Source organism: Stegostoma tigrinum, chromosome 2 (assembly GCF_030684315.1).
Source record: "Stegostoma tigrinum isolate sSteTig4 chromosome 2, sSteTig4.hap1, whole genome shotgun sequence".
In the NCBI taxonomy this organism is placed as follows: Eukaryota; Metazoa; Chordata; class Chondrichthyes; order Orectolobiformes; family Stegostomatidae; genus Stegostoma; species Stegostoma tigrinum.
In genome coordinates, this window is record NC_081355.1 from 162,619,971 (window position 1) to 162,634,606 (window position 14,636).

General features: G+C 48.9%; 1 protein-coding gene across 1 annotated transcript in view; it reads left to right on the plus strand.

Moving 5' to 3' along the window:
• LOC125450554 (uncharacterized) overlaps window positions 1-14,431 on the plus strand; it is a 45,173-nt gene extending 30,742 nt beyond the window's left edge. The window contains exons 6-7 of the mRNA XM_059641020.1: window positions 5,168-5,318; window positions 14,198-14,431. Coding sequence (XP_059497003.1) covers window positions 5,168-5,318; window positions 14,198-14,200 — 154 coding nt within the window. The 3' untranslated portion in view covers window positions 14,201-14,431. The remainder of the gene's footprint in view (window positions 1-5,167; window positions 5,319-14,197) is intronic.
• Window positions 14,432-14,636: the final 205 nt, after the last annotated feature.

The following is a 14,636-nucleotide window of genomic DNA, read 5'->3' on the forward strand; positions in this document are numbered from 1 at the left end:
AAATGAGTTTTTTGCTTCTGTCTTTACGAAAGAAACGAACTTTGTAGTGAATGAAACCTTTGAAGAGTAGGTGTGCATGCTGGAATGGATCGAGATAGAGGAAGCTGATGTGCTGAAAATTTTGCCAAACATTAAGATTGACAATTCGCCAGGCCCAGACCAGATTTGTCCTCGGCTGCTTTGGGAAACGAGAAATGCAATTGCTTCGCCACTTGCGAAGATCTTTGCATCCTCGCTCTCCACTGGAGTCGTACCTGAGGACTGGAGAGAGGCAAATGTAACTGCTCCCTTCAAGAAAGGAAATAGGGAAATCCCTGGCAATTACAGACCAGTAAGTCTCACGTCTGTCGTCTGCAAGGTGTTGGAAAGGATTCCGAGGGATAGGATTTATGACCATCTGGAAGAGCGTGGCTTTATTAAATGCAGTCAACACGGCTTTGTGAGGGGTAGGTCATGCCTCACAAACCTTATCGAGTTCTTTGAGGATGTGACTAGAAAAGTTGATGAGGGTCGAGCTGTGGATGTGGTGTATATGGACTTCAGCAAGGCATTTGATAAGGTTCCTCATGGTAGGCTCATTCAGAAGGTCAGGAGGAATGGGATACAGGGGAACTTAGCTGCTTGGATACAGAATTGGCTGGCCAACAGAAGACAGCGAGTGGTAGTAGAAGGAAAATATTCTTCCTGGAAGTCAGTGGTGAGTGGGGTTCCACAGGGCTCTGTCCTTGGGCCTCTACTGTTTGTAATTTTTATTAATGACTTGGATGAGGGGATTGAAGGATGGGTCAGCAAGTTTGCAGACGACACGAAGGTTGGAGGTGTTGTTGACAGTATAGAGGGCTGTTGTAGGGTGCAGCGGGACATTGACAGGATGCAGAGGCGGGCTGAGAGGTGGCAGATGGAGTTCAACCTGGATAAATGCGAGGTGATGCATTTTGGAAGGTTGAATTTGAAAGCTGAGTGCAGGATTAAGGATAGGAATCTTGGCAGTGTGGAGGAACAGAGGGATCTTGGTGTGCAGATACATAGATCCCTTAAAATGGCCACCCAAGTGGACCGGGTTGTTAAGAAAGCATATGGTGTTTTGGCTTTCATGAACAGGGGGATTGAGTTTAAGAATCATGAGATCTTGTTGCAGCTCTATAAAACTTTGGTTAGACCGCACTTGGAATACTGCGTCCAGTTCTGGGCGCCCTATTATAGGAAAGATGTGGATGCTTCGGAGAGGGTTCAGAGGTGGTTTACCAGGATGCTGCCTGGACTGGAGGGCTTGCCTTATGAAGAGAGGTTGACTGAGCTTGGACTCTTTTCATTGGAGAAAAGGAGGAGGAGAGGGGACCTAATTCAGTTATACAAGATAACGAGAGGCATAGATAGAGTTGATAGCCAGAGACTATTTCCCAGGGCAGAAATGGCTAGCACGAGGGGTCATAGTTTTAAGCTGGTTGGAGGAAAGTATAGAGGGGATGTCAGAGGCAGGTTCTTTACACAGAGAGTTGTGAGAGCATGGAATGCGTTGCCAGCAGCAGTTGTGGAAGCAAGGTCATTGGGGACATTTAAGAGACTGCTGGACATGCATATGGTCACAGAAATTTGAGGGTGCAATACATGAGGATCAATGGTCGGCACAAATGTTGCATGTTGTTGAGGGTCTTAATTATGCAGCGATGTTCTGAAGAAGGGTCCAGACCTGAAACATCAGCCTTCCTGCTCCCCTGATGCTGCTTGGCCTGCTGTGTTCATCCAGCTCTACACCTTGTCATCTCAGATTCTCCAGCATTGGCAGTTCCTACCATCTTTGAATGAATTTGGGTTGTCTTCACTGGACAGACAAAGTAGAGGTCTTACTTGATAGAGGTCTACAAAATTTTGAGAGGTATAGATATGGTGGATGGACACAGGTATTTTCTTAGGGTGGAAAGGTCAGTTACAAGAGGGCACAGTTTGTAGGTGAAAGGGGGAAGGTTTAGGAGAGAAGCATGGGGAGATCTTCTCACACAGAAGGTGGTAGGTACCTGCAATGCACTGCCAGTGGAAGCAGGCACATTAGCAAATTTAAGGCATATCTTGATTAACACATAAGCAGGAGGTAAACAGAGGGATAGAAGAGTGTATGGGCAATAAGTAGAGACTTATTCAAACTAGGACTGGGAATCAGTGCAGGCTTTGGTGGCTCAAGGGCACGTTCCTGTGTTGTATTGTTTTGTGGTGTTTCAGGCAGTACATTCCAGATCCCCACACCTACTGAGTGAAAATGTTTTGCCCCAAATCCCCTCTGAATCTCCTGCTGCTTACCCAAAAAATGTGCCCTCTTGTGACTGACCCCTGAACCATGGGGAACAGCTGCTCTATCCACCCTGTCCATACACCTCAAATCATGTTCCCGCTCACCTTAATCTTCTCTGCTCCATGGAAAACAATCCAAGCCTATCTAGTCTCTCCTTATAGCTCAGTTTCTCCATCTTGGGCAACATCCTGGTGAACCTCCTCTGCACCCCTTCTAGTGCTAACACATCCTTCTTGTAGTGAGGTGACCAGAACTGCACACAGTACTCCAGCTGTGGCCTAATCAACGTTCTGTACAACTCGCACACATTACCTCCTTGCTCTTGTACTCTGTGCTAAGACTGACGAAAGCAGATGACCCACAAGGCCTCTTAACTATGCTGCTCATGTACTCTGCTACCTTAATACTCTCTTGTCTTGTTTCTTCTTCCAAAATGCATCCCCCCACACTTATCAGGGTTAAATACCATCTGGCTACCTGACCATCCGATCTATAGCTTCCTATAACCCACAATCACTGGCAGTATAGACTCAGCAGAAGTGGGGACACAGTGGGATGCAGTCAGGAATCCTCAACAGTGACTCAGGTCCCCATGAGGTGATGGCTTAGTGGTATTAATCACTGGACTGTTAATCTAGAGACCTGTGTAATGTTCTGGGGATCAGGGTTCAAATCCCGCTACGGCAGATGGTGGAATTTGAATTCAGTAAATATCTGGAATTAAGAATCTAATGATGACAATGAAACCATTGTTGATCGTCAGGAAAAACCCATCTGCTTCACTAATGTCCTTTAGGGAAGGAAACTGTCATCCTTACCTGGTCTGTCCTACATGTGACTCCAGACCCACAGCAACGTGGTTGACTCTCAACTGCCCTCAGGGCAATTAGGGATGGGCAATAAATGCTGCCTGGTCAGAGATGCTCTAAAAAAAATTAAAACAAATCTCATGGCTTCAGGTTAAACATGGGCAAGGAAACCTCCTGCTGATTACCACGTACCGCCCTCCCTCAGCTGATGGTTCAGTCTCTCCTCATTGTTGAACAACACTGAGAGGGAGCACTGAGGATGGCAAGGGTACAAAATGTACTCTGGGTGGGGGATTTCAATGTCCACCACCAAGAGTGGCTCAGCAGCATTACTACTGATCGAGCTGGTCGGGTCCTAAAGGACATCGCTGCTCGACTGGGTCTGAGGCAGGTAGGGAAACACATGCTTGACCTCATCCTCACCAATCTGCCAGCTGCACGTACTGAAGCAGTCCATGTTCAAATGTAACAAGATTTGGACAATGCCCAAATTGGGCTGAAAAATGGCAAATAAAATTTATAGAAAAAAGCATGAATAAAATTATAGTACAGGAACAGGCCCTTTGGCCCTCCAAGCCTACACTAACATGCTGCCTGTCATAGCTAAAACAGGGGAACCGTATCCCTCTATTCCCATCCTATTCCTGTATTTGTCCAGACATCCTTTAAAAGTCACTGTTGTACCTGTTTCCACTACCTCCCCCGGCAGTGAGTTCCAGGCACCCACCACCCTCTGTAAAAAAAAACCTGCCTCATACAACACCTTTAAGCCTTGCCCTTCGCACATTAAACCCATGGCCCCAGTGACTGACTCTTCCACCCTGGGATAAAGCTTCGGACTGTTAACAGGTTTAGGCAGAGGATCTCGATCGGCGCAGGCTTGGAGGGCAGAGGGGCCTGTTCCTGTGCTGTAATTTTCCTTGTTCTTTCTTCTTTCTTTGTTTCCCCTGGAGCAGAGAAGACTCGCAGGGGTGCATGATTTGAGGATATGAGGGGTCTGGGCAGGGTGAATGGAGAGCAGCTGTTCCCCTAGGTTGAGCGGTCAGTCATAAGAGATTTCAGTGGCAGGAGATTCAGAGGGGATTTTGGAAAAAGGCTTTTCACTCAGTAGGTGGTGGGTATCTGGAGGCTGGAAACCTTACAACTTTTAAAAATGTGAATGAGTGTTTCAAATATTACATTCAAGGACATCTGGCAGCGTCTATGGAGGAGAAAACAGGGTTAAAGTTTCAGGTCCAGTGACCCTTCCTCAGAACCGAAAGTTAACTCTGTTTTCTCCTCCACAGATGCTGCCAGACCTGCTGAGCTTTTCCAGCAACTTTGTTTTTATTCCTGATTTACAGCATCTGCAGCTCTTTCGGTTTTTATAACATTCAAGAATATGGACAGGTGCAGGAAATTGGGATTAGTGGTGGTTATGTGGGTGCAGGCTCGATGGGCTGAAGGGACTTTTCTGTGCTGTTGACTCCATGGTTCGAAGTGAACTGACATCCCCAGAATATCACCCAGGACGTTCTGGATTAGAACATAGAGTATTACAGCACAGTACAGGCCCTTCAGTCCATAATGTTGTGCCAACCTACTATCCTGGATGTGAGTTTGCTCGCTGAGCTGGAAGGTTCGTTTTCAGACGTTTCGTCACCATTCTAGGGAACATCAGTGAGCCTCCGACGAAGCCGGCTTCACCGGAGGCTCACTGATGATGTTACCTAGAATGGTGACGAAACGTCTGAAAACGAACCTTCTAGCTCAGCGAGCAAACTCACATCCAGAACTTCAACCTGAGCTACAAATCTTCTCAAACTCGCTAACCTACTATCCTGTTAGACCTATTAGACAGCCATTGACTTTATCTGGGGAAGGGTCACCAGACCTGAAACATTAACTCAGAGTTTTCCTTCATAGATGCTGCCAGACCTGCTGAGTTTTTCCAGCAACTTGTGTTTTTGTTCCTGACTTACAGCATCTGCAGTTCTTTTGGTTGTTTTTTGTGTGAGAGAATGTTTGAATGAGTGAGAGTGAGAGTGAGAATGTGAGAGAACCTGTTTCTCACTGTATTCTGCATCCTTAGACACAGTCAACTGGAGAAGATTTTATCTCAGACCCTGCAGTTCCAGGCAGTTTTGGATAAGTTGCTGAATTGGTTGGCAGTCATTGAAAGGAAGTTTCCAATCTCATTCCCAGACGCGTGGGAAAATGATGATGAAATCCCATTTTTGGAGGTAGGATTCCTGTTGGTTCCTCATTGCAGCCTCAGTATGATTGGATACAGGCAAGGATACAGGGTAAGAGGAGTTAGTTTCAGTCCAATTGTTGATGAAGGTGTTGGGAGTCAGGAGTGTAGTGGGTTGGGATTTGCTGAGCTGAGGCATGTGCAGGGCCTGGAGCTGAATGGTGCCTGGTGAAATGCACATTGTGTTGGGGTTTTTGGGAGGTTTCTCTCTCTGAAACCCAGAGAGATGTCTCACAAAACTCACCTCAATACTTGCCGCCCCAACCTGATGGTGTCTCTCATGACTAATTGCAGCCTCAATTTACCTCGTGCTGTGCCTGGAACATCTCACTGGGGCACACCAGAAAACAGACATGCCTGCTCACTGAGCCCTGGGAGGTGCTGGGGTCCTGAAGGAGTCCTGCTTAGTGTCTGGCAGGGTCAGCCTGGTAGACAGGGTGAGGGTGGAATGGTGTTACAAGACCCCAGCGCTCTGGTTCCCAATCACAGCCACGTCAGTGCACTGTCCACAGACTAAGTATTTGGTGAATGAGGGCAGGCAGGAGTGGTGAGGGTGAGTGAGGGCGTGTGGGACAGGGTGAGGGTGATGGAGAAAGGGCGGGCGGGTGGGAGAGGATGATGGTGAGGGAGGGAGGGCAGGCGGGCGGAAGAGTGTGATGGTGAGGAAGGGAGGGTGGGCGGGTGGGAGTGGGTGATGGTGAGGGAGGGAGGGTGATGGTGAGGGAGGGAGAGCGGACAGGTGGGAGTGGGTGGGGGGGTAGGGAGGGAGGGCGGGAATGGGTGGGCAGGAGCGGGAGGGGGCGAGGGAGGGAGGGCGGGCGGGAGTGGGAGTCAGGGTGAGGGTGAGGGATACGGGAGGTGGTGGGTGCAGTTTGGTGATGGTTGTGCTGGCCAAAATCATGACGAGGAGAGGATCCCTGCCTGTACCAGGAGCAGACCCTGGTACCATTGTGTGGAGAGGCTGTATCATTGTTGCTATGTAACTGTTGAAGTCACGGTGCTGTTGGTCAGTGTTAGTCAGTACACACCGGCACTACCTTCCCCTCATGCCTGGGAGGTCTGTGACATCAACAGCCACCCTCTCCTCTTGGAGCTCTGACAACAGGAGCACAGAAGTGTTGACAAACCTGCTTCCTGTGCCCTCCCCTGCCACTGGCGCTGATTCACAGACCAATCTCAGCCCAGAACTGATCTCACTCACTCCCTTATCAATTTCCACCTATTGTGAGAGGTCACTTCAAGATGAGCTGAAGACGTGCACAGAGAACAGGAAGATCCCATGTTACACTCCCCATCACAGCATCTGGTTGTCTCGAAAGTGGTCTCTGTGATTCATGACAGGTCTCTGTTTAGGGACAGCTCTTACCTGTTTCCAGAGATTGATACGCTCTGTTGACTGGAGGGATATTTTGTGATGCATAGGTGATAAGGTTAGGGTTAGAGCAGGTGCAATTTCCACACTGGCTGGGCATACCCTGAAGGTATTCCCTTCACATCCTGACCCTCAAGTTAAGTTCACACCAGTTGTCTCTCTCTCTCGCTGTGTAAGGACAGCAGGGTCCCCTGGACATTGGGAACTTTACCTATGTTTTCAGATATGCACAGTTCACACTCCAGTTTTGATATCCATCAAGGCACTATGACTGTTTAGTTTTGTTTGACAGGTTAATATTTCAGATTTATAGAATATAGAACATAGAACATTACAGCACAGTACAGGCCCTTCGGCCCTCGATGTTGTGCCGACCTGTCATATCAATCTCAAGCCCATCTAACCTATACTATTCCATGTATGTCCATATGCTCATCCAATGACGACTTAAATGTACTTAAAGTTGGCGAATCTACTACCGTTGCAGGCAAAGCGTTCCATTCCCTTACTACTCTCTGAGTGAAGAAACTACCTTTGACATCTGTCCTATATCTTTCACCCCTCAATTTAAAGCTATGCCCCCTCGTGCTCGCCGTCACCATCCTAGGAAAAAGACTCTTCCTATCCACCCTATCTAACCCTCTGATTATTTTATATGTTTCAATTAAGTCACCTCCTAACCTCCTCCTTTCTAACAAAAACAGCCTCAAGTTCCTCAGCCTTTCCTCGTAAGACCTTCCCTCCATACCAGGCAACACCCCAGTAAATCTCCTCTGCACCCTTTCCAAAGCTTCCACATCCTTCTTATAATGCGGTGACCAGCACTGTACACAATACTCCAAGTGCGGCCGCACCAGAGTTTTGTACAGCTTCACCATAACCTCTTGGTTCTGGAACTCGATCCCTCTATTAATAAAAGCTAAAACACTGTATGCCTTCTTAACAGCCCTGTCAACCTGAGTGGCAACTTTCAAGGATCTGTGTACATGGACACTGAGATCTCTCTGCTCATCTACACTACCAAGAATCTGACCATTAGCCCAGTACTTTGCCTTCCGGTTACTCCTACCAAAGTGCATCACCTCACACTTGTCTGCATTAAACTCCATTTGCCACCTCTCAGCCCAGCTCTGCAGCTTATCTAAGATAATAAAATGTGAGGCTGGATGAACACAGCAGGCCAAGCAGCATCTCAGGAGCACAAAAGCTGATGTTTCGGGCCTAGACCCTTCATCAGAGAGGGGGATGGGGAGAGGGAACTGGAATAAATAGGGAGAGAGGGGGAGGCGGACCGAAGATGGAGAGAAAAGAAGATAGGTGGAGAGAGTTTAGGTGAGGAGGTAGGGAGGGGATAGGTCAGTCCAGGGAAGACGGACAGGTCAAGGAGGTGGGATGAGGTTAGTGGGTAGGTGGGGGTGCGGCTTGGTGTGGGAGGAAGGGATGGGTGAGAGGAAGAACAGGTTAGGGAGGCAGAGACAGGTTTGACTGGTTTTGGGATACAGTGGGTGGAGGGGAAGAGCTGGGCTGGTTGTGTGGTGCAGTGGGGGGAGGGGACGAACTGGGCTGGTTTAGGGATGTGGTGGGGGAAGTGGAGATTATGAAGCTGGTGAAGTCCACATTGATACCGTTAGGCTGCAGGGTTCCCAGGCGGAATATGAGTTGCTGTTCCTGCAACCTTTGGGTGGCATCATTGTGGCACTGCAGGAGGCCCATGATGGACATGTCATCTAAAGAATGGGAGGGGGAGTGGAAATGGTTGGCGACTGGGAGGTGCAGTTGTTTGTTGCAAACTGAGCGGAGGTGTTCTGCAAAGCGGTCCCCAAGCCTCCGCTTGGTTTCCCCAATGTAGAGGGAGCCACACCGGGTACAGTGGATGCAGTATACCACATTGGCAGATGTGCAGGTGAACCTCTGCTTAATGTGGAATGTCATCTTGGGACCTGGGATAGGGGTGAGGGAGGAGGTGTGGGGGCAAGTGTAGCATTTCCTGCGGTTGCAGGGGAAGGTGCCGGGTGTGGTGGGGTTGGAGGGCAGTGTGGAGCGAACAAGGGAGTCATGGAGAGAGTGGTCTCTCCGGAAAGCAGACAGGGGTGGGGATAGAAAAATGTCTTGGGTGGTGGGGTCGGATTGTAGATGGCGGAAGTGTCGGAGGATGATGCGTTGTATCCGGAGGTTGGTGGGGTGGTGTGTGAGAGCGAGGGGGATCCTCTTTGGGCAGTTGTGGCGGGGGCGGGGTGTGAGGGATGTGTTGCGGGAAATGCGGGAGACACGGTCAAGGGCGTTCTCGATCACTGGGGGGAAAGTTGCGGTACTTGAAGAACTTGGACATCTGGGATGTGCGGGAGTGGAATCCTTGAAGAACTTGGACATCTGGGATGTGCGGGAGTGGAACTTGGACATCTGGGATGTGCGGGAGTTCCACTCCCGCACCTCCCAGATGTCCAAGTCCTTCAAGGACCGCAACTTTCCCCCCACAGTGATCGAGTACGCCCTTGACCGCGTCTCCTGCAACACATCCCTCACACCCCGCCCCCGCCACAACCGCCCAAAGAGGATCCCCCTCGTTCTCACACACCACCCCACCAACCTCCGGATACAACGCATCATCCTCCGACACTTCCGCCATCTACAATCCGACCCCACCACCCAAGATATTTTTCTATCCCCACCCCTGTCTGCTTTCCGGAGAGACCACTCTCTCCATGACTCCCTTGTTCGCTCCACACTGCCCTCCAACCCCACCACACCCGGCACCTACCCCTGCAACCGCAGGAAGTGCTACACTTGCCCCCACACCTCCTCCCTCACCTCTATCCCAGGCCCCAAGATGACATTCCACATTAAGCAGAGGTTCACCTGCACATCTGCCAATGTGGTACACTGCATCCACTGTACCCGGTGTGGCTCCCTCTACATTGGGGAAACCAAGCGGAGGCTTGGGGACCGCTTTGCAGAACACCTCCGCTCAGTTCGCAACAAACAACTGCACCTCCCAGTCGCCAACCATTTTCACTCTCCCTCCCATTCTTTAGATGACATGTCCATCATGGGCCTCCTGCAGTGCCACAATGATGCCACCCGAAGGTTGCAGGAACAGCAACTCACATTCCGCCTGGGAACCCTGCAGCCATATGGTATCAATGTGGACTTCACCAGCTTCAAAATCTCCCCTTCCCCCACCACATCCCTAAACCAGCCCAGTTCGTCCCCTCCCCCCACTGCACCACACAACCAGCCCAGCTCTTCCCCTCCACCCACTGCATCCCAAAACCAGTCCAACCTGTCTCTGCCTCCCTAACCTTTTCTTCCTCTCACCCATCCCTTCCTCCCACCCCAAGCCGCACCCCCATCTACCCACTAACCTCAACCCACCTCCTTGACCTGTCCGTCTTTCCTGGACTGACCTATCCCCTCCCTACCTCCCCACCTAAACTCTCTCCACCTATCTTCTTTTCTCTCCATCTTCGGTCCGCCTCCCCCTCTCTCACTATTTATTCCAGAACCCTCACCCCATCCCCCTCTCTGATGAAGGGTCTAGGCCCGAAACGTCAGCTTTTGTGCTCCTGAGATGCTGCTTGGCCTGCTGTGTTCATCCAGCCTCACATTTTATTATCTTGGATTCTCCAGCATCTGCAGTTCCCATTATCACAGGATATAGTATCGATTATCCCATTATCCCATAATCTCTCAGCTGATCTATGTCTCTCTGCAACCTACAGCATCCTTCGTCACTATCCACAACTCCACTGACCATGGTGTCATCTGCAAATTTACTAACCTATCCTTCTACGCCCTTATCCAGGTCATTTATAAAAATGACAAACAGCAGTGGACCCAACACCGACCCTTGCGGTACACCACTAGTAACTGGTCTCCAGGATGAACATTTCCCATCAACTTGGTGATGCATTTTGGAAGGTCGAATTTGAAAGCTGAGTACAGGATTAAGGATAGGATTCTTGGCAGTGTGGAGGAACAGAGGGAACTTGCTGTGCAGATACATAGATCCCTTAAAATGGCCACCCAAGTGGACAGGGTTGTTAAGAAAGCATATGGTGTTTTGGCTTTCATTAACAGGGGGATTGAGTTTAAGAGTCGTGAGATCTTGTTGCAGCTCTATAAAACTTTGGTCAGACTGCACTTGGAATACTGCGTCCAGTTCTGGTCACCCTATTATAGGAAAGATGTGGATGCTTTGGAGAAGGTTCAGAGGAGGTTTACCAGGATGCTGCCTGGTACGGAGGGCTTATCTTATGAAGAGAGGTTGATTGAGCTTGGTCTCTTTTCATTGGAGAAAAGGAGGAGGAGAGGGGACCTAATTGAGGTATACAAGATAATGAGAGGCATAGATAGAGTTGATAGCCAGAGACTGTTTCCCAGGGCAGAAATGGCTAGCACAAGGGGTCATAGTTTTAAGCTGATTGGAGGAAAGTCTCGAGGGGATGTCAGAGGCGGGTTCTTTACACAGAGAGTTGTGAGAGCATGGAATGCGTTGCCAGCAGCAGTTGTGGAAGCAAGGTCATTGGGGACGTTTAAGAGACTGCTGGACATGGATATGGTCACAGAAATTTGAGGGTGCATACATGAGGATCAATGGTCGGCACAACATCGTGGGCTGAAGGGCCTGTTCTGTGCTGTACTGTTCTATGTTCTATGTTCTACCACCCTCTGTCTTCTTTCAGCAAGCCAATTTCTGATCCAAACAGTTATATTTCCCACAATTCCATTCCTCCGCATTTTGTACAATAGCCTATTGTGGGGAACCTTATCGAACGCCTTGCTGAAATCCATATACACCACATCAACTGGTTTACTCTCATCTACCTGTTTGGTCACCTTCTCAAAGAACTCAGTAAGGTTTGTGAGGCACGACCTTCCCTTCACAAAACCGTGCTGACTATCCCTAATCAAATTATTCTTTTCTAGATGATTATAAATTCTATCTCTTATAACCTTTTCCAACACTTTACCAACAGCTGAGGTAAGGCTCACTGGTCTATGATTACCAGGGCTGTCTCTACTCCCCTTCTTGAACAGGGGAACCACATTTGCTATTCTCCAGTCATCTGGCACTATTCCTGTAGACAATGACGAGTTAAAGATCAATGCCAAAGGCTCGGCAATCTCCTCCCTGGCTTCCCAGAGGATCCGAGGATAAATCCCATCCGGCCTAGGGGACTTATCTATTTTCACGCTTTGTAGGATTTCTAATACCTCTTCCTTGTGAACCTCAATCCCACCTAGTCTAGTAGCCTGTATCTCAGTATTCTCCTCGACAACATTGTCGTTTTCTGGAGTGAATACTGTTGAAAAATATTCATTTAGCGTTTTCCTAATACTGTCTACGTTTTACCCTGGCAGTAAGATCACCTCACTTCCAGCTCAATTGACCAGCACCCTCCCTGTTTTCACCAACCCTCAAAAACATGATGGGGTCAGAACCTCTAACAGTTATGTCACCCTGTCCCTTTGACTAGAACTGGCCACAGAGTGGACAGAGCTGATGAATACACTCTGGGGGATGTCTTCAATATCCATCCCCAGTAGCAGCAGCGTCACTGTCAAAGCTGGTTGGATCCTAAAGGACATAGCTGCTAGATTGTATCTGCAATATATTTTTATTCGCTTGTCGGAAGTGGGCGTCACTGCCTGGGCCCAGCATTTATTGCCCGTCCCTAGTTGCCCCTTGAGAAGGTGAGGGTGAGCTGCCTTCTTGAACCGCTGCAGTCTGTCCTGTGGGATGACCCACAATACCCTGAGGGAGGGAATTCCAGGATTTTGACCAGCAACAGTGAGGGAACGGTGATATATTTCTAAGTCAGGATACTGACTTGGAGAGGAACTTGCAGGGGCTGGTGTTCCCATGTATCTGCTGCCCTTATCCTTCTGGATGGAAGTGGTCGTGTGTTCGGAACGTGCTGCCTGAGGATCTTTTCTGAATTTCTGCAGAGCATCTTGTAGACAGTACACACTGCTGCGACTGAGAGTCGGTGGTGGAGGGAGTGGGATGTTTGTGGATGTGGTGCTGATCAAGCGGCTGCTTTGTCCTGGACGGTGTCAAGCTTCTTGAGTGTTGTTGGGGCTACAACGAGTGGGGACAAATAATAAAGAAAATATCATGTCATAGATTCTCCAGCATCGGCAGTTCCCACTATCTGAGATAACAAGATGTAGAGTTGGATGAACACAGCAGGCCAGGCAGCATCAGAAGAACAGGAATGCTGGTGTTTCAGGCCTAGACCCTTCCTCAGAAAATGCCTGCTGTGTTCATCCAGCTCTACACTTTGTTATCTCAGATTCTTCAGCATCTGCAGTTCCTGCTATCTCTAGACAGGGTAAATGCAGGAAGGACATTCCTGCAGTCCAGAACCAGGATTCACAGTCTAAGGATACAGGGTAGGCCATTTAGGACTGACATGAGGAGAAATATCTTCACCCAGAGATTGGGAAGCCTGGGGAATTCTCTGCCACCAAAAGTGCTTGAGACCAAAATTTTTAATGTTTTCAAGGAGTTAGATATAGTTCTCGTGGCCAAAGGGATGGCAGGAATATGGGAGAAGGCTGATATTAGGGTACTGAGGTCAATGATAGCCACGATCATATCGCATGCTGAAGCAAGCTGGAAGGGCTGAATGCCCTCATCCTGCTTGCACCTTCTAATGCTTCCGTGTAACTTACTTTCCCACCCCTCCTCATGTCAAGAATAACCCTTCGAGCAGGCGTTGTACAGATACCGAGCCAGCACTAATCAAGCTAAAGAGTTATCCTGACTCTGATGGAGCAATCCTCTGTCAGACCAGTACCCCTGGCATCATCGGCCTATGTTTGTTGTCGTGTTTGCCGCCAAGCCAGACTCATCAGCAGGAATGCCAGCATCCCCGTGTCACGATGCAGCCGTATTCACTGTTGGTGAGTTCACTATACCTTGTGATTTTGTAGCTGATCACAGACTGCCTCCTGGGAAAGTGGGATTAGATTAATCTGTTTCAGCATCTCTTCAACACCACACACCCAGCACAACTCTTCCTGAAGCTCCTTCTCAAGCTGCAATCAAAAAGGTTTCAGACATCAATAAAATTCCTTCCAAACCCGCAATCACTACCGTCTAGAAGGACAAGGGCAGCAGATGCATGGGAATGCCACCCCCTGCAAGTTCCCCTCCAAACCACTCACCATCCTGACTTGAAAATATATCGCTGTTCCTTCAGTGTCACTGGGTCATTCCCTCCCCTAAGGACAGTGTGGGTCACCCCACAGGAGGTGGGCTGCAGTGATTCAAGAAGGCAGCTCACCACCATGTTCTCAAGGGGCAACTAAGGCTGGGCAATAAATGCTGGGCCCAGCCAGTGACACCCACATCCCCGAGTCAATAAAAGAAAAATCAGCCGCTTGCCTGTGAGCCATAGTGATAGAGAAAAGAGTAGACAGCAGCTCTAAAATGAGTAATTGATCAGGTCTGTTGAGAAACTGATTAAATTTGACCTTGTCCCATTCAGTGAGATCGCAGACACCACTCAGGCTGACTGTGCACTGACAAGACAGCGAGGAGACATCCTTTTCTATCCTCTGCAGCCAGATGTTGACCAGCTTTTGATCGCGGTCCGAAAGGTCAGTTATCTCCCTCGCACAATAACCATTTCCATTTCCTTCAATGTTAGCCTGCAGCTGAGTGAACCTTGACCTCAGGGACTGCAGCTTTTCCTTGACACTTTGGGCTTCGACTTCTAGGGAAACCATAATAAACAGGAGAAACAAAGACAGTTTATGAGAAGAGATTGATAGCGAATGTAAAAAGGAAATAAAATATTTCTATTTGTGTGTCAAGATATGACTAAGTTAACACGTTCAGAGATGTTATTGCGCACCTCTCAAGGAGTGGAGCTTGAACCTGGGCCTCCTTGCCAGAAACAGTGGCACTACCACCATGTTACAGAC